We start from the raw sequence: 27,934 nt of genomic DNA on the forward strand, positions 1-27,934 counted from the left end.
TTGGTGAGTCAGCCGCACCCGCCGCGCGGCACGGCGACGGACGGGCGGGCGGGGCCTGGCAGCCCGCGCGCCCTGGCGGAGCTCGGCGGGCGGTGGGCGGGGCCGCGGCTCGCGCGGCGGAGAGCGGCTCGCCCCCTCCCCCAGGTCAGTGCTGGTGCGCTACGGGAACTGCCTCGCCCCTCCCGCGGTGGCGGCGGGCGGGAGCGCGCCGCGAGGAGGGGGAGGGGCGGCTTCTTTTTGGCGGCTCCTTGCTGCCGGTGGGGACTGCAGCGGGAAGTTGTGCTGGGGCGGGCAGGCAGGGAGCCCATACTGGGATGCTGGGAGCATTTCGTGAGCGGCAGCGGAGGGAGGGAGCAGTAGGAGGGACGGCGGCGGCGTGAAGGGCCTACAGGTTGGGCCTACAGCAGCGCCTACGACCTTGTTCGCCCTTCCCCGCCCTTCCCGCTGTCCCTGATCCTGCCGTGAGTGGGAGGTCCCCGCGGCCGTAGGCTGAGCGAGGAGAGGCAGTTTCAAGGGTGAAAAAGAGCCCTGCCCCAGGAGGGAGTAGGATGGTTTCCTGCGCCATCCGTTCCTCCGCCCCTGGACCGGCCCTTCCGGAGCAAGTCAGTTATCGGGTCGTACTCCTGCTTCCTTTGGTATTCAGGTACTGCGGCGCCGCAGCGTATGGGCTGCTTCACCCAGTAATGGTGTTGGCGCAGCTACGGCGGAAGCGGAGCATTAAGGAAAGGGGGGCGGGCCGCCTGCGCGGTGATGCTCGGCCTAGCGGTGGTGCCTCCCCGTGTCCGCCAGGGGCGCCCGTTAGTTTCATGCGCCGCCGCGAGGCAGGACTAAACTGCCTGGACTGCCCCCACGGGCAGGGACGGTAATGGCCGCCCTCTTCCTGCGGAGGCAGTGCGGGTTACTCTCCTGATTGGCTCCGTGTCGGCCTCTTTCCTGCCCCCATCGGCAGGCAGCCAATGGGAATGGGGCCACGCTTATTGATAGGGGTGTGGCTGGTGTAGGGGTGGGATTGTCGCCGTCATCATTTCCTTCGGAGGAAAGGCAGCTCCCTGCTGGTAGGGCCTTGACGGCAGCCGCGCTGAGGCGGCGGAGGAAGACGAGACGGTTCGCCGCAGCCTTGACGAAGGCAGGCAGGACCAGTTTTGTTTCCGCTGCTGTGTGCCTGCGATTTTTTGGATCTGCCCTGCCTGGCCAGGTGCTTCTGCTGCTACAAATCCGGCATATAGGCTCTTTGTTGGAATTTAGTCTGTGTGATCTCTACATCCTTGAAACTTGCTGTTACCCCCGCTTAGTTACAAAGTCACTCCTGGGACCACTGTCGTTAAACACGAGGGTATTTTGCTAGGAAAGCACGGATCTACCTGGCATTTGTGAGTCTCTGCTAGTTACCCCATGGTACTGGAGTCTTCCCCCCTTGCCCAGGCTTTTGACAGCTTTTGACCACTTTGCAGTTACAGAGTTTTACAACTCTTGATTGTCAAAGTCTACAGATGTCTCTTGTACTGGGTTCATATTTTTAATAACTTTAAATACAGTACATGTCTGTACTGTATTGACAGTACAGTAAGCTTATTCTCTTAAGTATGCAAATAACAGGTTTTCATTTTGGCAAAAACTACAAATGAAGATCATAAAACTACACTCAATATCAATTACTCATTCTGTGGTAGCTGGTTTAATGTCCTGCCTTTTTTTCCTCTTTTTGATTGTAGAATTACATGCCTCCTTCACCAGTGCATGCCCATTATGGAGATTTTAGTGTTGTCTTTTGGAGTTTTTGACTTGTGTGTGTATTCTGCTTGCATCTTAACTATCCTTGTCCAGATGAAGGGATGGCTTCAGTTGGCACACAATGATTTGTTCTCACAAGGCAATACTTATTTGAACTATTATGTTAAATAATACCAATATTGAAAGTACAGTGATACTGAAAACATTCTTTCCACATTTTTTGAAAAAATATCCTGATATTGGCATTTTTTTCAAGCTATACAACTTAATGACTTTTGTTAATTACTCAGTGAATGTAGATTTATTTATTTTTGTCAGGAGGGAAATGTTCTTGGTTAACAAAAGATGGGGGCAGGGCCTAGGGTCTGTGACATTTCAGCAAGTGAAACACACGTGCTGAGGTGTTCAGTCTACTGTGTGTGAATACTTTCAAACTTTCTTGATTAGGCTGTACAAGGTAGTATAAATACCATCTCTGTCTGGAATAACAAAGTAAGGAAACCGTCACATTTCCGCCAACACAGATAGATTTACAAGCAGACCTTGTGGTCCCTGTTGCACCAGTATGTACTAGAAGGACCAAGACCATAACCTGATGAATTTGGCTCTTGCTATGTGCGTGACAGGTGAACAAAGCTGGATCTGTGCCTGGATATTTGCAGTGCAGCAGTTAGAGCTGATGGTGGTGTGTTCCGTAGGTGACATTCCCGTGCAAGTGCGTAGTAACCCAGTTGTTCTTTTTATTACATATGAAATAATGATTCATGGAGTCTCGTGTCCTCTTAAAGGTGTGTCCTTGCTCATGAGTAATTTTGCTAGTGGGGTTACTGAAAGTGCAAAGTGCCACACAAGATGAGCAACAAAGGGAAAAGATGCATGACTGCATAGTGACATAGCAACCAATCCTACGTCTTCACCATGTTGCACTGTGCAGCTCAATAATGTGTTTTGGTCTTAATTGGAGCATTTTTAGAACACTGGAAAAAAGGCTGTTTAAACCCAGTAATGTTTATGTGTTTAAGAGTAGTAACACATTCCAAGAGGGTATATGTCACCTTTTAGATAGAAGAAAAGAATATTCTTTCCAAACAGCTAATGAATGTTTGTTTTAAATCCAGCTTCGAGGGACGCAATGCAACTGAAACTTCTACACCTTCAGACTGGATCTTTCCGCACTTTAACAACAATATGCCAGTGCCAAAGCTTGAATAAAACTGGACGTCAGCTATTAAAGCTGGATAATGAAGTTGACAGAACAGCTCACAGACTGGCACAGTCTTGGAATTTATATGCTCTGAAAACTTCTTCCCCTCATTTGACAAGTCGATGTGCACAAGTCAAGAATTGGCAGCTGCTCCAAGGAAACGTATCAGCTGTGGGAAAAAATTTATATTATCCACATGGGGAGATTTTTTTTCCATTCAGGAAGTGTTCTAGTGTGGCAGTGACTCAAAACTACAGGCTCAATACAAAGCATATTAAAAAGCTTAGGAACATACCGTCAAGATTTTACTCCGTTGTATCAGCTGGTAAAATTATTCCAAAACATGGTAACCAGACAGTTAAGAGGCCACCAAAAGCACCAAGGACCAAGCAGCCTTCCAGAACTAATCAGCCACTACTGTCAGATGTGGAGGTAAAGTATGAAATTTGTAGTTGATAAAACATTAAGGAGACTTCATCAGTTTGATTTGGATTCATAGTAACATTTCAATTAAATTAATGCGTTTCTTTGAGTAGAATTTCATTGTTTAGTGTTGGAACAGTGAATACTTGTGAGCTATTTCTCCTTAAGATAGTTCTTTGCAAGCCTCAACAGTAGTCAAAGCAGATCTTAAGCATACCAGAATGTAAGATTTCCAAAGAAAATCTTAGTGTCAGGAAGCGTTACTGTTCTCAGTAACAGTTTTGTTCTCAGGCTAGAATAACAACTGAGTTCCAAGTTATTATTAATAAAATGGTATTGTAGATGAGACTGAAACAACTATTGTGCTTTCAAAATAGCTTCCACATTGCAAAATGTATCTATTACATGATGTGCTGAATGTGAGCACAGAAAGTGATTTTTTTTCAATATATGTCTACTTGCCATCTAAGCTTCTGCTTAATATTTTGTATGATGAGCAGAAGTTTGGTTTAGTGTAGCATGAAGACTCCATTGTAGATGATTTAGTTCCCATTTGTATTTTCCTGTTGCTATGAAAATAGTAAGTGAAGAATAGTCCTGTAACACTGTGTCATTTTGAGTCTGTTATTCATGCTCTGACCTTATGTTCATAGTATCATAGTATCATTCAGGGTTGGAAGGGACCACAAGGATCATCTAGTTCCAACACCCCTGCCATGGCCAGGGACACCCCACACTAGATCAAGCTGGCCAGAGCCTCATCCAGCCTGGTCTTAAACACCTCCAGGGACGGGGTCTCGACCACCTCCCTGGACAACCCATGCCAGGGTCTCACCACTCTCATGGTGAAGAACCTCCTCCTCACATCTAGCCTGAATCTCCCCACCTCCAGCTTCATTCCATTCCTCCTAGTCCTATCACTACCTGATGAATTGAAGCAACAATACTTTCAGATTCTTGAGGCTTTTAAATAGCAACATAAAATGCAAGCCGTTTGTTTAATATTTTGTTATGTATGTATGCAAAGAATATGCGTTGCTATTTTTCCTTCTCTTCCATTGTGGAGAAATGGAGAAAAGACTGCCTGAAATAATAATAGACTTTCTGAGGAAGCTTCCATATGGCAAAATGCTGTGCCAGAAAGCACACAAACTCAGATCTGGCATAAATACCTGCTATTTTTTAATAAATCCCAGCTGTATAGCCCCATCTACAGGGGTATGGGCAGGCTATCACCTTGACTGCAGGCTGACAGATCCAGAGTAAGTTTGTGCTGGTTTTGTGTTTTGTTTTTTTTTTTCTTAACCTGTGTGTATATCCTGATAGATATGTAGCATAGAGAAATAATTTAAAGATGTTGCTGAAGTCTGCAAGATGACTGTTAAAAGTGCAAATGGAGAATCCTTGAGCATTTTTCAGCATGCCATTACTAAATTCTGCATGTGTGTGGAGTAATTCAAGCCCTATTGCCAGGGCAGTTACCTGGGGACAGGCAGCAGTGTTTTCTTGCCAGTCTGCAGCTGTCCTAAGGTTCTCAGTTAGGTGAACCCCCAAGAGTTTTCTGTCTGGGAGAACCTGACAGTTAACACCTTTCTTTGTAGAACAATTCGTGAATGAGGTCCTTCCCACTTCTTCCCAGCACTGGTCCTCCATATGTTGTTTGCAGGCAAAGTGCTAAGCACCAGCAGTGATAAATGATTGTAGGACCAGTTTCTCAGGATAGATGGAGGAATTACTTTAAAGCAGTTAACTGGTTCAGTCAGTAAGTTTAGTTAATCTTATAAAGTCTGATGGTATGAAAAGCCCTGAGTTGATTCTTTATCCTATAGCCAGACAGCACAGAAAAAGCTTGAAATTAAAGACATAGTACTGCCTACAGTTAAGACAAAGAATGATCCCTGTAGTGATACAAGGATTTAAGCTGATTTTATACCTTCTCTTTCTTAATTTTTTTTTTTGTGTGTGCTTAAAGGGGAAGGGATCAGCTATGGGGAATGATGGTTCCATGAGCCTGTGCAGTTGTTAGGGGTGTGGAGTTGTTGAGGTTAGCTGTTAGAATGGTTAGCTGTTGTGGTGTTCTGAATAGAATCTCAAGCCCTAGCTGTGGGCAGAAAGGAGGAGAGTGTGAGTACCTGGAATTTCTTTCTAGCACAACTGCAGATCTTGAATTCTGGGGTTTAAGTTTGTAGATGAAAGCGATACAACAGAAAGCATGGCGCTAAGGTCAATGGGCCAGTAGTTTTAGGATTGGATACTAGAGTATAGACTTTCCGGCTGTACCTTCACCAACTGTCACAGGATCTTAGACATTCAAAGTGCCAGTGTACACATATTTTTAGATGTCTTAATCTCAAATTACACCCAATCTAAATCTTCTGCATCAAGCAAGATTTTAGTAAAGTCTTAAATGAAACAACATATTGTATAAAATAAACCAAAACAACCCACACACACACAAGGCAAAATATAAAAAAATCATTAAAAACCAAACCCAAACTAGTGGCCATTCAAAATGCTATTTCAGGCATGTAGTCTTAGCAGAAAATTTCTGGGTTTAACTAAATATGATATCTGAAAATACAGTTCTGTTCCACTGTCAACTCAGCTTTACAGCAGTCATGGAGTCATGGAAATACGCCTACAAAATTGCTCTCCAAATATTGTAATGCCACATACTATTTAATGTTAGTGATCGTTGAACAAAGATGATGTATAAGCAGAGCTTTAGGAATAATAACAGAATGTTGACATAAAAGAAAGAAAAGGTTTAAATGTGTGGTGGTGATTCTGGTGACTGCTTACAAGCTGCTCAAGGAATAGAACACCTTTTTAAGCCTTGCTGTTTGATAGTGTATAAGTGCTGTGAGAATATAACTGGGCTTTTAAGTTAAGGTGTTGTGTGGTTAAAAGTGCTTGCAAATGAGAACAGTTCTAGTTTCATTTGTTATTAGTTACATTCTCACTTGTATGAGTTATAAAAGTTTGGGAAGTGACTGATGCACAATGAGATGCTTTGCTTTCTGAGTATCTTCCACTACTGAAAAATGTTATCATGGTATCGGAACAAAGAAATCTGTTTAAAGTGGGTAGTAAGACTTTGTAAATCAGTTTATTGTGAGTTGTTTGATTAATCAAGAAAATCTTTACACAGGTGACTGATTGCCATGCATGAGTCAACCTCATTGCAAGTCTGTATATTTTTTCTAGTTATTTGTTGGAATATGGAATTTTAGTTATTTAAGATGGTGGAATATTGAGAGAAACTTTGGCTGTTGCATACCGTTTGACCGTGGTGAGACCCTGTTGCGTAGCCAGATTCAGTGCAAGGGGACACTGTAGATCTGCAGCTCCCGCAGCTGGCTTGGAAGACGTGACTTGCAGTACTGCAAAGCTGCACTGGCTCATACCCCAGAAGTTACCTGCACAGTGAGCTTTCTGCATGGAGGATTGTGATACTTGTCGTTGGAGCTTCTGCTTGATAAACAGGCTGGGATAGTTGAACTCAGTTTATTTTTAAAATACAGATGTTACAGCTGGTATTGAGGGTGTCTTCATTTCAGAAGTCACTTGAATGAGTGTGGTGTAAGATGTAGCATGGGAGAGTAGTAGCATGTGCAGCTGTACTGTTGAAGCATTTGATTGTCATTCAAGGAAAGAAGGATTCTCTGTGGCTTTATCACTACATGTTTTGGTGTAACTTACTCATGTGACCTGGTTTCATCTTAGTCTGTGATTTGCTTTCCCACTTAACTGGAGCAAGTAATCTTGTTAGTATTTGTACCCCAGGTGGACAGCATGGCAATGATAGCGTAGAAAAGAGTGAATAAATGAAAAAAGTTACTCTTCTGGTAAATTTGAGGCAAACAATTGTCATACAAACATCTTGCTTCAGCTTTGCCCTAACTCAAATTTTTATTCCTTTGGCACAGAATCTGATGCAGTGCACAGCCTTTGCAACAGCAGATGAATATCATCTTGGTAATCTCTGTCATGACCTGACTTCACATGGATATGTTGAAATAACAAGTTTGCCTAGAGGTAGATTTTTGAAACATATTAAAAAGCAACATTATACCTTGGGAAATTAAATATGGGTGAGGTATATAGTTTTTATAACTTAATGTATTCTTATTCTGCTAATACCCTGGAATATATCATACTGCCTATAAAAATACTGCTTTGCTTAAAAATTCCATTTGCCTAAAACCCCCCACAACTAAACCTTTCAGAACAGCACTGTCAGCACTTGCTGTTACAATAATTCTTCCTGAATTACAGTTACACTAAAAATATTGACATATTGGTTGCCTGCAGGAAAAATAAATTTGGACTTTTTCTGATAGAATTTCTGTACAAATTCACTAACTGAAAAAAAAAAAAATCTGGAAGTTTTCTTTAATTTAGTTAGTTTTTCAGTAATGTGATATTGTAGTGCATCAGCTGTCAAAAAAATAAATCCATAATTTGACATGTTGCATCTTCTTTCCACATCCACGCCTCTATTAATGTAGATCACTGAGGGCTGGAGAGGAAGGCATGCGAGAGGCAATCTTGATGACTAAGTGAAATGAAAAGGATACATGCATAAATGCTTAGTTAGTAAAGAGAATGCAGTTGATACTTTTTTTCTTTTTAATATTAAATTGGGCCAAATATATCATAGCCATTTTTTATTGCTTCACTTACCTGGGCTTCACCTAAATAATTGGTTCTGGTGTGCATATGAGGTATCTTTGAAGGCTTGGGAAAGCATGGCCTGGATGTAGCTTATATAGCTGAAGTATATTCCAAGAGAGTAACAAATGGAGCATTTTATAGTTTAAGCAAACTTAGGCCCTAGAACAGCTGTAATTTTCATAAGTTGGTGGTAGAATGCTGGGGGTTATTTATTTACTTATTTTGAATGAAGAGACAACAGTGTTTATGGGCATTTCGGTAGAGGTTATCAAATACCTGGCTGTCTCTCAAAACAGTTAACAATCCAAGTGCAATAATAGTCCAGTGAGTCTCTTTCAAACACAAGGTTTACTAATGATTTTCTTGCTCAGAAAGGTGAACTTCAAAAGAGAAGGTGCTTTAGAGCTTAGACTTCATGTTCCTTTGTAGTTTCTTTGTATTAAAACTTAACCGTGGTCACCACTGTTGGGGTAGAACTTTGTACAATCCCCAGCATGACTATGAATAGTAAGGCAAATGTTGCTGTTGCTGGTTATCTTACCCTGGGTGTGAGGTGTTTCCCTTTCTTCCATTTCTTCATGGTATTTATCAAAGGTTTGGAGGGAGTAGGGGTGAAAGGATGTTGGATTATGCCAACTTATCCAATTTTGTGATTGGCTTGTGGATATAGCAGTGCTTGGTTACCAACTTAAACAGTAAATCTTAGCAAATAAAAAAAAATATTAGCACATAGAAATCTTAAGTTGGTAATTATTTTGTGTATTTGTCACCTTGTAGTGTTATTCATAAGCATTATTAGTGGTTTTGACCTCTTTAAAACCATTTTGGAGGCAGATCCTGTACCTCTACTTAAAATGGACCAAATCCTTTTCAGTTATGTGTGCTTTGGCTGGAGTGGATTACTAAAGATAAGAGTGATATTTGAAAAGGAAAAGGAGCAAATGCAGACAGATGTTTCTTCCATGGTGAACTCAAGCTTCACACTCAGAACTTGATCTAGTGATCCATAAAATAGTGTGTTTCTGAACTGGAATAGCAAGTGACAGAAATGTCTTTAACAGACCAGCTGTGTGGTCTAGACCAGCTGTGTGATCTTAATTAGGTATTAGCAAAATATATCCAATACTTGGTCATTTCTCTTTGCTGCCTTAGTTTACCTTTATGGCTTGAGGATGAATTTGATGTGATCAAATTTATGATCTTTTTACAAAGGGGTTGAATTTTTTACGTCTTAGGTGTTCAATGCAAAAACAAAAAAGCCCCAAACACAAAAAAAAACCCAGTTTGTGTACTGCACTGTTCTGCTGTGCACAGGAAGTGTGGTAAATGAGGGTAGCTGGAAGATTGCTTCAAAAACACACTTCTGATCTGAAGGAAAAAGCAGGTTTAACCTCTCCTGTCTTGAGGGTATGCTTCTGTTTCTGACTGTCAAAGTCAGCACAATCTGAGTACAGACTTATTCCCTCACTATAAAGAAAGTAGAAAAACTTTCTGGGCAAGCAGATTCAAATAAGAATTTCTCTGTATTTCTGAGGTACTTCCATAGTTGACTCCTGTTGCATGTCCAGCTATGTATTGTCTCCTGGTTATTTTCTGTGCCCTGCATCAGTTTTCCCTTAAGTCTGTTGCTTTTCAGAACTGTTACATTTCATTAACTAAAGATTCCACCATAGGGGCCCAATCTGTCTAGAATATGGCACTTCAGAGAAGCAGTGTAATTTTTGATGCTGTAGTTGTTTCCTGGCAAGCTTTTTCCATCCGAAAAGTAAAACATGGGAGTGACTTGTTAGCATTTAATTGTTAAACTGGAATCAAATGCTTAGAGCTGTTCTGTTTACAAATTTCACTAACTTTTTATATTTTTTTTTTAATTGATTTCAAACTAGATGCTGCAAATGTTTTGGTGATCGGTACTGAGAAATCTGCAAAAGATAATGATCCTGGCATGATTTTTTTCTTCAGGTGAGCTATAAATCATGCCCTAAAATTACTTTATTAATAGTAGTGGGGTGAAAAAAGCAGTGCAGCTTGCTAGATCACGGCATCATATTACTTCATGAAAATCAAGGAGTACAATCAAGGATTAAAAAAAATAATAAATCAGAATTAGTTAAATGGCTAAAAGACCTCTTACCTTCTCATTTATTTTTTTTTCCATCAAAATATGGATAAAAGGCAGCTATTATGCAGGATTTGTGAAGACAACATTAATTTTGTTGGTTCGCAGTGACAAAGATTACCACCGTACGATTTGAGTATTGTATTTAAGTGTTTTAAACCAGTGAAGTTACACCTCAGCTTTTTCTTGAATTCACAGGGAAGGGGCTGTTGTTTTTTGGAATGTGGAAGAGAAAAGTGTAAGTAAAGGAAAACTGTTAAAATCTCATCAGCAGATGTTTTGTCAGTCCCACAAAGCTCAGCATGCTTCGGGTGTTTTTGGGAGCTTGGATGCCTCAATGAAGGAAAAAGATTGATTCTTGTAATGAGTACAGGTGCTTGCCTGCTGCTACTTTCAAGTATGTGGGTTGCTGGCATGTCACCTTTGAAACTTGACTTCCTGCACAAAATGAGCAAATATATGTGTAACATTCAAAATGGCCAAGAATCTGAAACTTTCATCTAGTGAGACTGAGAAAAAGAATATTCTTGCTGGTCTACACCCTGAAGAAATAGATCAGAAAAATAGGAATGGTTGTTTGAAAAGCAACAGAAAATGTGTGAGGAGAAAAGGAAGGATCATTCTATTCTATTCTATTTAAGTAAAATCTATTAAAAACTCATGTTTGGATAACTTTCAAAGAGACAAAATTTGTAAGCAGCTTTTTGTTCTGTATTTTTACTAGTTTTCCCAAAGGAAGATATTTACTTGGTGGTGCAATTATTAAAATATGTTGGTATTGACATTATCTACCCCTCAGGATACTTTGGTGCTCAGACATACCTGTTTCAATTGCTATGTTACTAATTTTTTTTTTCATTTTTCTTTGTTAATGTGTTTAAATAAAACTGGATTCTGGATACAAAGAGAGAAAAAAAAAATCAATCTCACATGTAGGCAGAGTATGTGAAAGTAAATGGTGTATTGCAGAGGTGTTACTTAGATGCACAGAAGTTCACAGGAGGATTTTCATCAGTGTAAACGAAAACACAGAGCAGTTGTTCCAGACAATTCTGGATTCAAGCTCGCTTTTTCTGTTTCAGACCTGAAGTGAAGTGTTCCTGACTCCCTGTCTGGTTTGGGGGGTTTCAGTATATCAGCTGGCCTACAAAAAAGATACTAGTTCTCCCTTCCAACCTTGCCTGTAGCACACTTAGATGCTGTGGCTGTAACTACGCTACTGATCCTCAAGTATTACTAAAGACTGGCTGACTAACTCCTCTTCATTTTTATGATCTGGGCACCCACTGAAGTACTCTTGTAAAAATCTTATTTTGTTGTACATGCTTAAGTACCCTTGAAAAATGGAGACCATATTTTCCTTGTCAGTACTAGTAACTTTAAAGAAAGACTGCCTCTTTCTGCTTGTTGAAATCATAGTCAAAGTTTGAACTTCCAAACTTTGGTCAGATAGTGGAGGTGTTTTTATGCATGTTATAATGAGCTGAAATAACCAAAACAAACCCCAAAACTGGTCTGTAGAACAGAAACTGAAAGTAATTCAGTAAAACAGAACATAGAATCACTGTAAATGGACAAAATTGCATTTTAAAAGTACTCCAGAATGAATATTAGGAGAAGAAAAACTTTTTAAAACTAATAGACACTTAACAGAAGAAGAAATAACTACACACTGATTAGCAACAGACATCTAAAATGTCAAATAATGCCCGAGTAGGAAGATTGTGCAACAGCTTCCACCACCAAAAATAGCAAGGGCAAAAAGCAAAACTAGCTTTGAGGTGGAGTTTCATCTGGTTGGCTTTCTTGGGCTTGTTTTTCTTTTCTTTAAAAAGAAATTTTGTGATGTGACTTCCTGTAATAGGAAGAGTTTGCATTTAGTGAATCCATCTCCTTGCATTCAATATACTGTGCCACAGGTAGTCCCTGCTATAAAATGCTGGGATCAGTCAGTGGAAGCCTTTGTATTACTCTGACCAGATAAAAGAAAGCTGCCACTGAGCTACATTTTTTTATTATCCAGAGCAATGGAAGAACTTTGAAGGTATGCACATCACAAGACATAAAAATGTCACAGCATCAGTTATGGTCTGGAACGCTTTATTAAATCTTGCTCTGTACTGGCCCTGGGAAGCCCGAGCTGGTTTGTAGTTCTGATGGGAATGATAGTCTATTAACAACGTCATTATTACTGTATTAGTAATGACTTTACAAAGCCAGCTAGAGCACCTGGATCCAAGTGAACATGCTCTGAAAGTCTGACATGCAACATCATGGGCTAGCTGTTAAATCTGGTATTATTTTAGTGGGGTTTGCATTGCGGCTATGTTCCCTGGACACCACAATAGCTGGCTGACTGACCTGGCAGACCTAACAGCAGACAATTCCTTGTTCAAAAACTGAAAACTACTTTTCATATTCTTTGTTTTTTAAGACAAGACTTGGAGTATATGGCAGGTACTAGTCATGCCAATATTAGATTCAGAATTATGAGACAAGCAGTTGCAGCTGTAGGATGGGGGGCAGGGGGAGGTTTAGTGAAAAATGTTACTCTCTTATATAACATTACCAAAAGTTTTGAAAGCAATGAAGAAAGCACTGCAAAGAAAATCCCTCTTGCAGGTCAGCCAATGCACTTTCTTAGAGTACTGAACCTGGAAAATAAACTTCATGGACAATTTACTAGCATACTATTTTGCAGTAAAAGTTCTAATTGTTATCTGTTATTTTGAAGAGAGTGTTTTGAGTTATGGAAGAATAACCTCTGAAGAATTTAGTGTATCCCATTTGGTTTTTCATTGGCTGTTGTGTAGCTAAGTGCCTTTTAAAAATCTGTAGGCAAGTGGGGTTTTGTAATTGAGAACTTCTTCTGATTGCAGAATTATTTCTGTAATGGGAGCCGTGTGTTTCTATTTATGAGAAATCCTAAGTCAGATATCAGAGGAGAAAGTTTTGTGAGAGAAAAGGGTTCTTTAAACCTTTATCTGGTTTTAGTGTGGGTGAGAATAAAATTACAATATTCCAATTTCTGCAAGAAAAACTGCACATTTAGATGTTTATAGGGTTGAATGTGAGCAGCTGAAATAATTTTTACAGATTTCTGTAATATAACCCAGCCTCTGGTAGCTGAAACAAAACTATTGATTTTAGCAGCAAGCTATTAATTTTGTCAGAACTGGCCATCTGATGCACTTACACACTGAAGATTTTGTTCCCACACTCGGACACCTGCCAAAATCTTCTGCAGTTCATTGTTGTAATACTGAAAACGTCTGCATTGTCTTCACTGCTGCTGTGGTTAATCCTTACTCTTTTATATGCAGACATTAAATGGCATTTTAGTCTTCACAGACTCCTTGCAGTTGTTCACAGCCACAAATTCTTCAGCCCAGCTACAGAGAGCTTCAGAAGTGTGTTTATAATCACTTCATTACTTAACACACCATTCATTGTTATTTAAATAACTTAAGTGTGAAAGTTGCATTCATCAACCTATTTTATGTGTGAGGTCTTTGTAGAGTAATAGTATACTGTGTGGTAACTGTTTCTGTGTGTGCAATTCTCTTTCTTAGATGAAGAGTATCATGCGAGTGCTAGAACAGCATGAAATTCAGCCATATGAAGTTGCACTAGTCCACTGGGAGAATGAAGCAATGAACTATAGAATAGGAGAGTGAGTATATTCAGGCACTGTCTGTATAAAACCTAATAGACACCTAAAACAAAGTCAAGCAAAATCAACTAGTAAAAATGTACCTGTCCTTACTCTTTTTTTTTCAAATGACTAAAATAAGGAAAGAAGACAACAGGAAATCTAAATTGTCAAATTTTGCTATACTACTAAACTTGCATGGAGTGGCTTTTGTGACATGGTTATGCAATAGATTCTGTAAATTATGAAGCTCTGTGCCCATGCAACTGAACATGTTACTCAGCAGTCCCAAACTATGTACATCACAGAAAGTGTTCTCTGCATGAGCTTTCCTTAGTGCCCTCTAGGTTGACATAATTCACTTCCTAGGAAAGTTTTGGGTACTATTGAATGATCATAGAAGCACAGAATGGCTTAGACTGGAATGGACCTTAAAGATCATCTACTTCAACCTCTAAACTAGACTTGGCTGCTCAAGGCCTCATCCAACCTGGCCTTGAACACCCCCAGGGAGGAGGCATCCACAACCTCCCTGCACTACCCATTCCGGAGTCTCACCTGGCAAGTTGTCTTGCCTTACTAATATTTTTTTCATTATGGGGAGCAAATATTCTATAAGGAAATATTTCTTACTGTAAAATACTAAATAATTTATCTGTGATTTTCCTACAGCCCCAAAAAACAGCTCCTAGACAGGATATTGTGACACTAAGAACTGAGCTAGCGCAGTTGGTCTTATTTAAGTCATCCTGACACGAGGACAGGTTTGGGGGTTTGCTTTTTCCTGGCCATTTGAAAACTGCAGCTGCTATCCAGTTCTGTGATTTGTTATTCCTGAGATACTCCATTGTATTTACCAAGTTTCATAGTGAAATTGACATGACAAATTGAGTGACTCTTGTGCCCCCTATGTAATAGAGGTTTCAGGGAAAGTAATGTAATAGCAAGGATGGAGTGGTGTTAAAAGGGGCAGAAGAGAAGGAAAATAGAAACAGATAATAGAGGAGATAGCAGGAAAGAGTCCAGCATCCTGCTTGCTCTGAATTAGCTGCATGTATATAGTAATGCTGCAGTTACCATCACAGCTTGCTGCAGTTTCATTTGAACCTGGAAAATCCAGTCATATTAGTCTTATACTGAGGAACCAATTTGCTTTTGTTATTGTCAGGTTGAATGTGAGTCAAGTGCAAGAATTGGGAAGATACCCATATAGATAGGGCATGCTTTATATTTTTTTGATTATTTATTTATACATTATTTATTGTTCTTTGAATGTTCCCTTGCTGGTGGCTTAGTCAATGAAGGTACTTCAATCCTGTTTTAACAGAGGTCAGTCAAAGCTTCATAAAGGAGAAATCTTGTTAAACTCTGAGTTGGACAGTGATGAAGTCGTTCTGCAAAAATTTGCCTTTTCTAATGCCCTTTGTCTTTCTGGTAAGTCAGTATTGTTTGTAGTATCAGGCCATGCTACAGATTTTGTGAAGTGTTGTTGAAAATGTCACTTGTATAGTGACAGGTTGGAGAAGGCTCTGTGTCTGCTTTAGGCAAATCCTCCCACTGTGCTTCAGTGGGAGGATTCATTTTCAAAACTTCCACCTTGTTTTCTCTACATTTGAGTTGCATCATTCTACATAAAGATGAACAAAGCACATTAAAAACATACTTAAAGATACACATTCTACTGAGCATCCTGTTCCCCATCCTTAAGAGCTGTTCTAGGATAGCAATGAGAATAGAGTCCAGTACTAGAAACCTGTCAGTCACCTCAGGTATCCTGACCTGATTTCCTCTTAACCAAAAAAGCTAGATGCCAGCTAAAGAAGTAATGTAGAGCAGTGATTCCTAGCTGAGGAGATATACCAATATCCTAGGTGTGAGGGTGTGGACCAGAGTCACAGATAATGTTTTCCAGACTTAGTAGCCCTGGCAGGAAACACTGGGAGAAAAGCTCAATGGTGGTGGTGCTGCTTGAGGAAATACATGTCTCTGCTGTTTCAGACCTCAGATAAGGTAGGAAGCATGAGTAGAAGCTTCCACCATTAAGGCCATCCTTGGAAAGACCTTTAAAGGAGGTCTGGTCTACAGCATTTAGGGTCACTCACAGGATTCCTATAGTAATGGGGAAGTGCACCTTTAAACAGGAAAGACATCAAGAAACAGAATGCTTGTTTTTTAAATTATACACTAATTGATCAAGGAGTAAATGGTTCTTGAGTGTCAAAGGAAGAGCTGTTGAGGAAAAAAAAGTTTTTTAGTTTTCTGTAGTTTCCTATTCGTAAGGCTATTGCATGGAAGAGTAGTGCCACGTGTGTTATAGGAAGAGATTTATTTCCGGGAGACAATCGGTACCAATTTATGTTAGTGCAATACAAGGAAAACAGTTTGGTTAGGTTCAGTAAAAATAAAGGACACAAATATAGGCCAAGTCAAATTTTATGGCATAGCAGAAACCAACTTCTGTCAAATTATCAGTGAGAGCTGAAATGCCTGTTGGCTTTTTTCAGAGGCCAAATTAAATAACATGTAAGTCACTGCCTTGTATTAGGCCTCTGTATTCAAAAAATGAGCGTGACAGATGCTCAGCACTGGATTTATTGTCAGTGTCCTGACTACAACATACATTTGATTACTACCACAAAAGAGTTCATTCTGGCAATTAAATCTTCCCTGATCATTTTTTCTGAGTAAACAGGGTTAATTTTTGATGTTACTCTTATCTGGGAATCTTCATTAAAAAAAACAAAGGCCCAGGTTATATCATCTCAATGTACAAATATCTTTCCAGGCATAGTGGGAAGTTGTGTTGCCATTGCCTCTGCTGAACAGCTTCCACAGAAGAGAAGTTAGATTTTTGGTGAACAGTATATTCACTGAAAACAAAATGGGAGATTGCTTAAGTTTGAATTTAGCTTCAGCAAGAACAGGTGCTGTGTCTATACAAGCTAACTGTCCATGGTTTGAGAATGTTGCCTCAAATACTTGACAAATGGAGGAGAGTTCTGTTCTGCAGGACACTAGAAATGTAGTGGAGACTTCTGCGAGTCACCATGTGAATTCAGTTCAACTCCCGCATGGCTCATTGTCTGCAGCCTCCTTGAAATGTAGTTTGCAAAGGCTTTGTACATAAGCTAGAGCACTTAAATACACAACTCTGGGGCTGAAGCAATAACTCTCCAGGGTCATTTGGAGAAGGGAGCTGTGCTTAAGGTGGTTTTGCATGCAGGTATGTCACTGCCCAACCCAGATTTGTCTCTATATGTATGATCATTGATTATGTAATACTAACAGTAACTTGCTGTAAGTAAGTTTGTATGTATCAGTGTGTCGTGAAGCATCATGATGGCAAATCTAAAGTTACAATTACTTGAAAGTATGCATACCTCTGACAGTGTTCTTGTCACCTCTGTGTTACAGTGAAGCTCGCTATTTGGGAATCATTATTGGATAACTTTGTGGAATCTATCCAGTCAATCCCAGAGGTGAGGTTTTATTTGTACCTCTCCCCTCCTTTTCTCCTGCCCTTTGTAAGAGATCAATGCAAATACAGCTGAAGAAATGTAAAAAGCAATTGAATGCTTAACACATTTAATGGTAAAGCCATCAATGTAGAGAAGCTCAGAACACCTGCAAAGCGATGGGACAAGAAACCATCAGTCTTCAAAGGGTCAAGAGTGGGATTCTGCATAACACTTCCCACGTTGTGCCATTGTCATCTGCCACTGCTGAATGTCTACAGAACAAGCAGCATTCAAAAACCTGGTCAAACACTGTGTGTGGCAGCTTGGGCTGAAAGTAATGCACTTCAGCCTGAATGCAATGGAGAGTTTGAGTGAAATACTTAATTGACAGTTTTTCATGAGACCTAAATTGCAAAGCTTATATGATGGTCCATATAAAAATGAGATTCATAGGGTTCAAAAGGGAAAAAAGTTTATTATTTTTTAAAGGAAGTAAATGAATGGTAATGCATTGTTTATTGTAAGGAAAAAGGCTATAGAGAGGTTAAGCAATGGCAACTTAAAAGAACACTATCATGATTTAAAAATAACAATACTAGGAAGAACAAACAAATTGTCTTGTTCAGGAAATCATTCATAGAAAATGCTCCAGGATTCTATTTAGATACTAGTGATGCACTCTGATTTATGGAAAAATCTGGATGACTGGTTACATAGTGATACTCTGTATTACAAAGCTAGGTAAGCAAAGCACTACAGAAATAAAACCTAAGTACAATAAGCATTCAGATTTTAACTCACATACATACTTCAGGTGGTAGAACTCCAGACTTCTTACTGGTACATGCTCTTTGATCAAGAAGTGAAAAACTTGTTACTTTGCAGATACTAAAGTCACGAAGGAAGGTAAAACTGTCTCATGCAGATGTAATGCAAAAAATTGGAGAACTCTTTGCATTAAGGTAACTTTTTTTTTTGTTACACTCAAGATATTTTATTACAAAGAACTTAAAAGTTAAGCTAGGCATGATACAAAAGCCAGAACAGAACCATAGAATTTCAACCATTATCTGACTCCACCTGAATACTCACTAAACACCAGGAGGGTGGGGCAGGGGGCATTCTGTCAACCTTTTGTTCCAAGAGGGACAGGCAAATACTAAACAGAGCCCAAGAGAGGGCTATGAGGATGATTAAGGGACTGTAACATGTCCTCTAAAGAAAGGCTGAGTGACCTGGGGTTGTTTATCCTGGAGAAGACTGAGAGGGGATCTTACTGAGGTTCACAAAGATCTGAAGGGTGATTGTCAAGAAGAAGGGGCCAGTCTCTTTCCAGTGGTGTCATGTGATAGGACAAAGGGATACAAACTGGAACACAGAAAGTTCCACCTCAACACAGAGAAAAACATCTTTACTGTGAGGGTGATGGAGCACTGGAGCAGGCTGCCCAGAGAGGTTGTAGAGTCTCCTCTAGAAAACTCCCCTGGAAATGTTCCTGTGTGGTCTGCCCTAGGTGATCCTGCTTTGGTAGGGGGGTTGGACTCAATGATTTCCAGAGGTCCCTTGCAACCCCTACCATTCTGAGACTTTGCACACAGGGCCCACTGGCTCACCATTCACCTATGGCATCTTGACTATAGAGAGTTGTTAAGCAGCATACTGTAAATGGCTAAATACCATGGACCTTTTCCTAGGTCCAGCAACACAGGTTTCATAAGCAGTCACTACAGTAGATACTAGAGGATGCAAAGTATACCAGAAGGAAGGTCAGGAGTACATGGAACTCTTTCACTACAGCCTAGAGTTAGTGAAACTTCTCTGTGAGTTCTGTTCTTTCTTCCCTTGACTTCCTCAGAAACCACTAACATACAGTATGAATTTAGTATTTTTTTTCTGCCCCTTCTCAAGTAAAATCAGGCCATTAAGAACACAGAATTGTACAGCTTTACCAAAAGCGGGGGAGGGGAGAAATAAAAACAAACACAAAACACCAAAATCAGTGAAGAGGTAAATTAAAAAGGCAATTCATATTTAATTACTGGCTTTTATATCCCTATTTGAAGTACTGTTCCATAATGAACAATGTTGCTAAGTGTCCACAGATTTATATGAGCAGCAGTTTTGGCCTTTATAATGTTAATAGCCTTGTTATGAAGGTGTGCTATGCTCACATATCCAGCATGGAGTAGAAGTCACACTTAAAAGAGTTCTGTGATATAAACAAGCTTCCCAGTAACTTTAATTCAGCTTCAGCAAGCTACTAATGTAGTCAAGGACTTCTCTACAGGTATCAAAGTTAAGGAAGGTAACGAGGGGCAGTGTTCCCATAAAGCAAAAGTCATTTATGCTCAAAATTGTTACACAGTACATTATTCTCAGCATAAGTTTCAGGAGATGTGACAAACTGTAAACAATTGCTAGAACTGTATTTCTATTATGAAAGGGAATTCAGGTTTTACTTCAAATGACTCCTACTTTTTCCTGTTTCTTTTAACTGCTATGTAAATACTTGCTTATATAATCACCACAAGGAAGTTTGTACTACTGTGCTACTCATTCTTTTTAGACACCGTATAAATCTGAGTTCAGACCTGCTAATAACACCTGACTTCTACTGGGATAGAGAAAAGCTGGAAGAGCTTTATGACAAGACTTGCCAGTTCCTCAACATTAACCGCAGAGTTAAGGTAGGTGTCTTAGGAGAATTTTCCACACACAGGTCAGCTGTCTCTGGCTCAGCAGGGTTACAGACTGCTCCATGAATGTCTGTTTTAATTGTAGAAACTAAATTTGAAGAAAAATAGGATACGGTATGCTGCCTTTTTTTCCACATATTTGTATCCCACTCACATCTTTTACCCAGTTTAGGTTAAGAACCCTGCCTCATATTTTCTAAGGCACTAAGGCTTTAAATAGTTATAAGAAGAGAAGATTTAATTCTTGTTCGGAATGGTGCACAAAAACAAGCTAAAAAAAATGAAATGAAAAGCAAGTCGTCTTACTGACATGATCACTCGGGTCAGTTCATTGAAGGGCAATGTAATCCCTACTGCTGAAGCCCAGAGTAAAGACAACCTCTTCATTGTTTGTATTGAAGCTTCTGTGTTAACCTTTCTAGTTTTGTTCTGTGAGCCCTGCTGTGGATTGTGTTCCTTTATCTAGTGATTTCATTCTACTTAAGGAGTCCAAATTTGCCATATGCTTGGAATGTCTTGCAGGTAATGAATGAAAAGCTTCAGCACTGCATGGAGTTGACAGACCTAATGCGAAATCATCTGAATGAAAAGCATGCTCTGCGCCTCGAGTGGATGATAGTAATACTCATCACCATAGAGGTTGGTGGAGCTTTTTCCACTATCACATTGAAAAGATAATAACAAGTGCAATTTATATACTTCATAATTTGAGAATTGATATTTTATTGATGTCATGGACTGTACAAAGGGATTGGTCTTCAGTTCTGTGCAAGTAACTTTTAAATTGCAGGAACAGTTATTTTTCAAATTATTTATAGTGTAGGCTGCTCTAAGGATTATTAAATAAATACTCATATTAATGTGTTTGCTGTTCCACAGGTTCTGTTTGAACTTGCAAGGGTAGTTTTCTGATGACAGAAGAAACTCAGTAAGAAGACTAACAAAACCATAAAGACCATATGGCCCAGAAAATTTCTGCCTATAATATGCTTCTGGGAAATAGTGGAATCATGTCTCTTGATAATTACATACATCTGCTACTCAAATAAATTTAAAAATAAATTAATCAGCCTGTGAACATTATTCCCCATTGCTGTACTAGAGAAGTCTTAATCTATGAATGTGCTAATAATGTAAAGCTGAGATACTAATGGTGCATCTGTAGAGGTTCTCTAGTGAATAGGCCCAGGTACATGCAGGACTGATGCAGGGCAAAATGTAGCTTTGTCTTTATAATAAGCAAGGACAGAAGGATGGATCTCCTCTGTGCTAGCTATTAATTCGGGCAAGGACTGTACTGCCTTGTTCCTTTGACAGTTGAAAAGAAGCCCAAGTACTTAGCTACTTCAGGTATTCCTGACCCATTATGACATTTTTCCCCTCATTTTCCCCAGCTGCTTCTTGGACAGCCACAGTGCTGTCCCAAGCTTCTTGGAAGCAGCACTACTATTTATTCTCTTCAAGTTGCACAGCATAACTAATATCCCTGGAAGAAACATTTAATGTTATGTAACATGTTCTACTTCATCACCAAAGAGTCTTTACATAACTCTATGGGAATGCATTTATTTAGAAGGTATTTATATAAAAGGGGAACTAGTTGCCCTTCGTGGGAGGTCACAGGAAGCTGTAGCAGAACGGTAAACTAAAATAAGGTTCACACATTTTCTCTGTTACTAGACTGTCCACCTTAGCACACTACTCAATTCCAATCAGTACAAGTTGTGAGGAATAAGTTAGCATAGGGCAAAATGCCTTAATTATCCTCTTGAGGTATAAGATTTTTGTTTGTTGGGCTGTTTGTTTAATCTGTTCCTAGACTACAGGTATGTAGATTGCTGTCTCTAGAATGTTATCGCTTACTCTTAGGATGAAGGAATGATTTTCTCCATCAGCTTCTTTCTAAACAGGTGTTCAGGAACTGCTATACAACCACTATTTCAATCCCTTTTTCAAGTCAGGTTACTCTAATATATTGCTTTAGGAACACAACAAGCTCACCAAGCATCACAAACAATCCACAATGACTAAATTCAATCTGTAAGCTACTACAAATGCAGTCACAATTACTGTTATCTTTTCTCTGCAAACAGGATTTCTGAGTGATAGTAGACTCCTATTGAATACACCAAGCATATACTTCATGAGGAAAAAGAATAAAGTCAGGCAGAGCTAGGAAAAACATTTGACCACAAGCCTATCCTTTTGCCATAAACTGTTAGCAGTGCTATGGGAGCCTCTTAAGCAGCAGCCACTTCTCTTAAGAGAAAGCTTTCTCCTCAGAATTTAAGCAGGTCTTTCATGGAGATCTTGGTTTTAGAACAGCTCAGCTACCATTTCTCTGCCAGCCCCACTCAGAGAAGTGAATTAGTCAGCACAATGGCTGGATGACAAAAGTCCTACACAGTACCACTGTGGAACAGCACTGAGATCCTGACTTCAAACAGGGTTAGTACTGAAATAGTACTTTAGATCTTTAATGCAGCAGGAGAAAAAAAAACAACAAAACCACAACAAATCCACAAAACTTAGAATCATCACTTAATTCCAGTAACAAAGAATTAGGTTACATTTTAATTTTTCTAGCAAACATTTTTCACCCCTTCATACAAACAGGGTTGTGGTTTTTTTCCTTCCCCACATGAAGTTCCCATTCATCTCACATTTGACATTTCAGTACTTCAGAAAAATATAAGTGTGCAGTCCAATTGCATCTCTCAGGACAAAGTAATTTGAGGACTCCTAGATGCGCTTTAAAAACAAAGTGTCAAGGCTTGATTATTTCCAGTGTTGTGTCAAATTACAAGGAGTTTGTTTTAGCAACTAACTACAAGCTCCTACAAAGAAAGAATACTCTCACTATATTGCACAGAGAACCAGGACCATGCTGGGGAATTTAATGCATCAAGAACCTAGCTTAAGCTTTCCCACTACAATACAGAGAGCAGAGCCCTGCTGCAACTGCACAGCACTTCAGAAACTCTCCCCACCTGCAAGCCTTGTTTCTGCTGGAGATCTCATGGGGTCTCTGTGTAAGTGCACACATGACCTGACCAAGAGGAAGTTTTAAGGCAGAAGTAGGAGACTCCAGTTCATGAACCGACACAGAACTGTCTTGGATGTGAGAACACACCTGTCTTTTCATCTACCTTGTCCACATGCCTTCATAATTTAACTGAAAAGAACCGTCTTCACTACACAGTTTGAGTCTTTGCCAAAATGGGTCTATTCTAACCAGCAAGGGTCATCTAGGGAAAAAGAAAAAAAATATATAAAATAGCAATAAATGCAGAATATAAAAGGAAAACCAGAGAGGAATCCTGGTATATCCAGAATCCTAAAATGTTCACCTTTTAAACAAGATTGATGGGCAAAATTCTGTTCATACAGAACCTTGCTACATCATCCTTTGTAAGGATCCCAACTGTGCCTTTTTTCCCCATCAGGGTAAAGGACAACTTCTAGATTAGTTTCTTTGGCAGATCTACTAGACAGTTGTCATAAGGGTACCTATTTGTAAGCCAGCAAAGAATGCTGAGAGTCAGGACTCCTGACTTTGGGTCTCATTTCTGTTGGGGTAACAGCTCTACTGGCCTCAGTGTCAGTCCCTGTTCTCCCTTGAGCTGTTTAGCACATCAGTCATGCTGGATGGATTAGCAGCTGTATATACATGACACTTCCCTAGAGCTCTCTGCAGAGCCAACATAATGTTTGGTCCAGCCAATACATGCAAGCTTTGATGAGAACGGAGGACATTCTGACCAATTTTATATGCCTGCCTGAAACAAAAATACAGAAACACCAAAACATGGAATGAGTCTCTCCTTCCTTATCCTACATATAGTCCCAGGAACTGAACAAATTTCAGCTCGAAGTTTCCTAAGGGAGAGAAAAAAAGCCAGCTACTTTGTGACCACCTAAATGAGTTTATTTATTGATAGCTAAGTAACAAATTGCCTTGAAAAGTACCAAACAGTTAAGACAGGGATGTCCTTGGTACTGACTAGTTGTGGTGAATCTTACACATTTGAAGGGTCCACAAATAGGAAATCAGTTTTGAAACTGCAAAAGGCACTGGTGTACTGAGTTTTTGTCAGTTTACTTTTCTCAGTCACTGTTCCTAGACCATCAAGACACTGTCCAAGGAAAGTGTACAAGCTGGAAATTATCGATCTGTGATATCCTTACTTTTGTTTACCAGGTGGCATTTAACATCTGCCGAGAGTCTCATTATCCTTGTCTACAGACTCACTTACTATATGCAAGCATGACAACTACCAAAAACAAATATGCAGAGTTCTGAGGTAGCTGGATACCTCAGGTAGTAAGTGATATGCACATGGTTTAAAAACCAAAAGCACTGCCCAAATCATTTGTTATCTTAACTATCTGGGGCTGGAGAGGGGTAAGGAAGTGTCTTGAAATACATGTAACCCCAGCTGAGAAAAAGATTTTAAAGAGAGAGTAATTCTTACAATCAGCAGAAAGGAAAGATCCTTGCTAGCCTTAGAAAATTATTTTGTTGTAGATACACACTGTATAAGGTACCCCATTTCTCCTAATCCCCCAGGTGCCTGCCAGTAGCATTCTTGACTTCACCTCTACCATATAAAACCCAGGTGGCTAAATCTCAGAAAACCAAGCAATTCCAACAGTTTGGGTGCCTCTGAAGTTTTTGACCGAGTTGGGCAGATCTAGTCACACTGGGGAAACAGAACAAAAATATGCAAAAATATTAAGCATTTTTTCCCTCTATTTTGAGCTGTTGAAGGCATTACAGTATCACCATTTCTCTGTCAGAGTTCATTCATTTGCCTGTTTATCTCTGCCTTCAAGCTCCACTCATTCAAGAGATATTTTCCAAACTGGTGAAATACGCCTACTAAATGATAGTAACCACCAATTACTATTCCCCCCCAATACTTTTTACTAACTTTATTAAGCTTGACTCAATGCCAACAACCTGTCTATTTATTATTCAAAACTGTTTATTACGTGTCTCATGAGCTTAAACTCACCATTTAGATGATATTACACAGTAATGTGAACAGAGTATCAATGCTATTCTGCTTACAGCATGTGCCTGTACAGAACACCTCACCTGCATGGACTTTGAAAATGCACTCTCTACAGCTGCAGACTGAATCCTTTTTTCCCCCAAGGAAAACAAAATATGCAAGTACGTGTATTACTGTAACTTTATAGTCATGCTCCACTAATAATGTCACTTCAGCCAAGAATGCATAGTCATGTTTTAACTTTCCCACTTAAAAGCAAGTAGGGTCCATGTAACAGGCTAATATGGGACTAAGGCAAAACCAGACAGTAGACAGCTCATGTACACTGCAGAAACTCTGTCAGTTTGATTACATAAACAACTCTTGATGGAGATGACTCCTAACTATGAATAAATAAATCTATACATAAACCATTTCCTTAGATGACATATGTTACAGTAGTAAAAATATTTTTCTACTACTCCACACACACCCCAGCCTAAGCTGCAGCTACTCAGTACTGTACAGCTTTGCTTGCTAGCTGTAGAAACAATTCCTAACTAACCAGAAAGACTGCTTAGCCTACAGAATGGCAAAGATCCATTTCTTCACTTTTCCACCTTACACAGCCTATGCTGTGTCTTACACACCACAGTTCACCTCTAGGACAAACAGACCTACTCACAAGAAAAATGTGAAAGCTCAGATCTACTAATGAGTTATCATTCACCTATCACAAATGTACCACAACAGCCTCCTCATGGCAGGGAAACCAATGGGAGAAAAAGCAGAGCTGTTCTACATACACTGCTGCACCCCTATGCCAGGGTTTTTCTTGAGGATCACTTTTATGTGCTTCATACTTCCAAAGCTCTGTGAAAGATAAACAAGACTTGGACCCAATACATGAAAAATTGTAACAGGGAGGGAGGATATAGCCCTGGATGAAAAGGTCAGAGACTATTAGGGGTACAGCCTTTACTCATCCAGTGAGAAGCTACTGCAGCAGTCATGCTTCCCAATAAACCTTCTGACTAACATAAAATCAGAAGTAGAAACGTTAGAAATGCCAGCTGTGCTAATAAACCAGCTTTCCAACATTCATACACACCCAGGTTTTACTACAGTTACACCAACCTGAAACTGGTGCCCAGCACCTTCAGGGAAGGCTTCCCACCCATTACCAAGGACATACAACTCGCAGATCCCCACAGCTTTGACAATCATCTTGGTCCCACAGTAGCAGATTGGCAGTGCTGCAGAGAGCAAAGAACTCTTCAGAACAGTGACTCTGCTTTATTGTTTTTTCTAAATGATGGAAAGTTTGAAAATGCACTGAAAATCTTAGTAGTCTGAGCCTTGTTAACATCACTAGAGCTGGCAAGGTTTTGACTGTAACCATAAAAACAACAAAAATCTATTCCACTCCAGATTTTGACTGAACTCTACCAAAAAGACACACATACAAGGATCAGCACCTGGATAAAGTTCCTCCCCACTGCTCAACTGAATTTTCATTCAGAGTAGCAGAAATTTCCATCATCCCATTAACACTTAAATCATCAGCAGTATGCTCATTTACAATGCAAAGTATGATCTTAGCACACAAAATTCTGCCTTTAATCTGGGTACACACAGACCAAACAAAAACCCTGGGAACTGATCCTATCAGCAACACAACTAAGAATGTGTGGCAAGATCTCAGTCTGAACAGTCCTTTCAGCAAGTCTTGAAACTAGGAAAAAAAATTCCTTAAAAAGTACCTCAAGAAACTCAATAAAAAAATTAAGCAAATAAAAACTAAAATCCTAGTAATACCACTTAATGAGATCATGATAAATTTTAGTTACTATCTCAGCTACATGGATTGTAACTGTTAAAAAATAACTACCTCAAAAGATGAGATGGAAGGAAAATTTTCTATTCACATCTTATGTCAGGTGTCCAAAATGCAACAGTTGAACCACTTACTGCTTCTTGCAACACTTGACACCTCAGGTGTAAGTCACCACTGAGGGTGTGAAGTTTGGCAACATTAAACTCGGCACAAAAATCTTTCTACAGATTCCAAAGGGCCTTGAATCAGACAGGGTACTTTTAAATTAAGAATCGCATTACTGCTGGATTGAAGTACTGTGGTCCAAACAAAGGTGCTTTAAAGCTCAATTATGAACTGTTAATAAAACCTCCATAACTCAGTTAATTTTTGCTGTTTGAGGTAGCACAGAGAAGAATCCTACATGAATGAAGCCCTACAGGACTACTCAAGTGTAACACAGAAGAGAAAAAAAACAGGTCACATAGCCTGACAGAAACACACTGGTTTTCCTGAACAGCCTACTCTAATTAAAAGCTATCATTTTCCCCACCTTCCATGAAAATGAAACAAATGATCCACTATTGAGTGGACCTGAGTTCAAATGTCCATTTTCTCTTTTTCCTTTGTGTTTATTTTCCAGGGCTGAAAGGGTAACGTACAGGGGAAAGAAGTTTGCCAAGTAGACTGGTTAAATACACTCTATAAACGTTTGTCCACTACTCACACAGCAGAACTCAGAGAGCTGCTAAAGGTGCATCACTTGTAGTTCATTACATCACAAGTACTTGAGGTAGGTCCTAAAGATGCAGTTCTGTTTAGCTGCTTTACTCCAAATACTGCAACAGCAGCAAACAATTGGACCAGCTTTTATCTCCACTAAAATAAAAAAGTTGTTGCATATTTGAGCTGGGGGGTTTTAGGACTTAACTACTTAGCCTATGAGTGCAGTTTAACTTGGCTAAATAAATTAAGATTCATGATACATGTAACAGATTCAAGCTGTATCTATCAAAACTTCCACTAAATTCAGTGGGAGACAGCAGAGCTGAACTCACAGCTGAACTGTTTTAGTCCTTGATAAATTTAGGTCCTGTAAAAACAATAGCCTAGGATGACTGCAATCACCTGTTCATCTACAAACCAGACAAGATATGACTC

The 27,934-nt window shown here is 39.7% G+C and overlaps 1 protein-coding gene across 5 annotated transcripts; it reads left to right on the plus strand.

The window, feature by feature from the left end:
• The first annotated feature begins 13 nt into the window (after positions 1 to 13).
• On the plus strand, positions 14 to 27,758 carry RMND1 (required for meiotic nuclear division 1 homolog). Of its 5 annotated transcripts, XM_068151771.1 has the most exons (13): positions 59 to 144; positions 2,850 to 3,367; positions 7,288 to 7,396; positions 9,922 to 9,997; positions 10,353 to 10,392; positions 13,727 to 13,827; positions 15,134 to 15,240; positions 17,221 to 17,285; positions 18,150 to 18,226; positions 19,831 to 19,951; positions 20,483 to 20,599; positions 25,037 to 25,139; positions 27,417 to 27,758. In XM_068151771.1, exons 2-13 carry the CDS (start codon positions 2,864 to 2,866, stop codon positions 27,428 to 27,430), a joined length of 1,434 nt encoding a protein of 477 aa, XP_068007872.1. In that variant the 5' UTR covers positions 59 to 144; positions 2,850 to 2,863; the 3' UTR covers positions 27,431 to 27,758. The 5 variants fall into 5 exon arrangements, with proteins under 5 accessions (XP_068007900.1, XP_068007872.1, XP_068007892.1 ...); XM_068151799.1 differs by lacking the exon at positions 27,417 to 27,758 and having other exon boundaries at positions 14 to 144; positions 25,037 to 25,180; XM_068151791.1 differs by lacking the exon at positions 25,037 to 25,139.
• Positions 27,759 to 27,934: the final 176 nt, after the last annotated feature.

This window comes from Melanerpes formicivorus, unplaced genomic scaffold (assembly GCF_026170545.1).
Source record: "Melanerpes formicivorus ecotype bairdi unplaced genomic scaffold, bMelFor1.0.p_v2 SCAF_2, whole genome shotgun sequence".
NCBI lineage: Eukaryota > Metazoa > Chordata > Aves > Piciformes > Picidae > Melanerpes > Melanerpes formicivorus.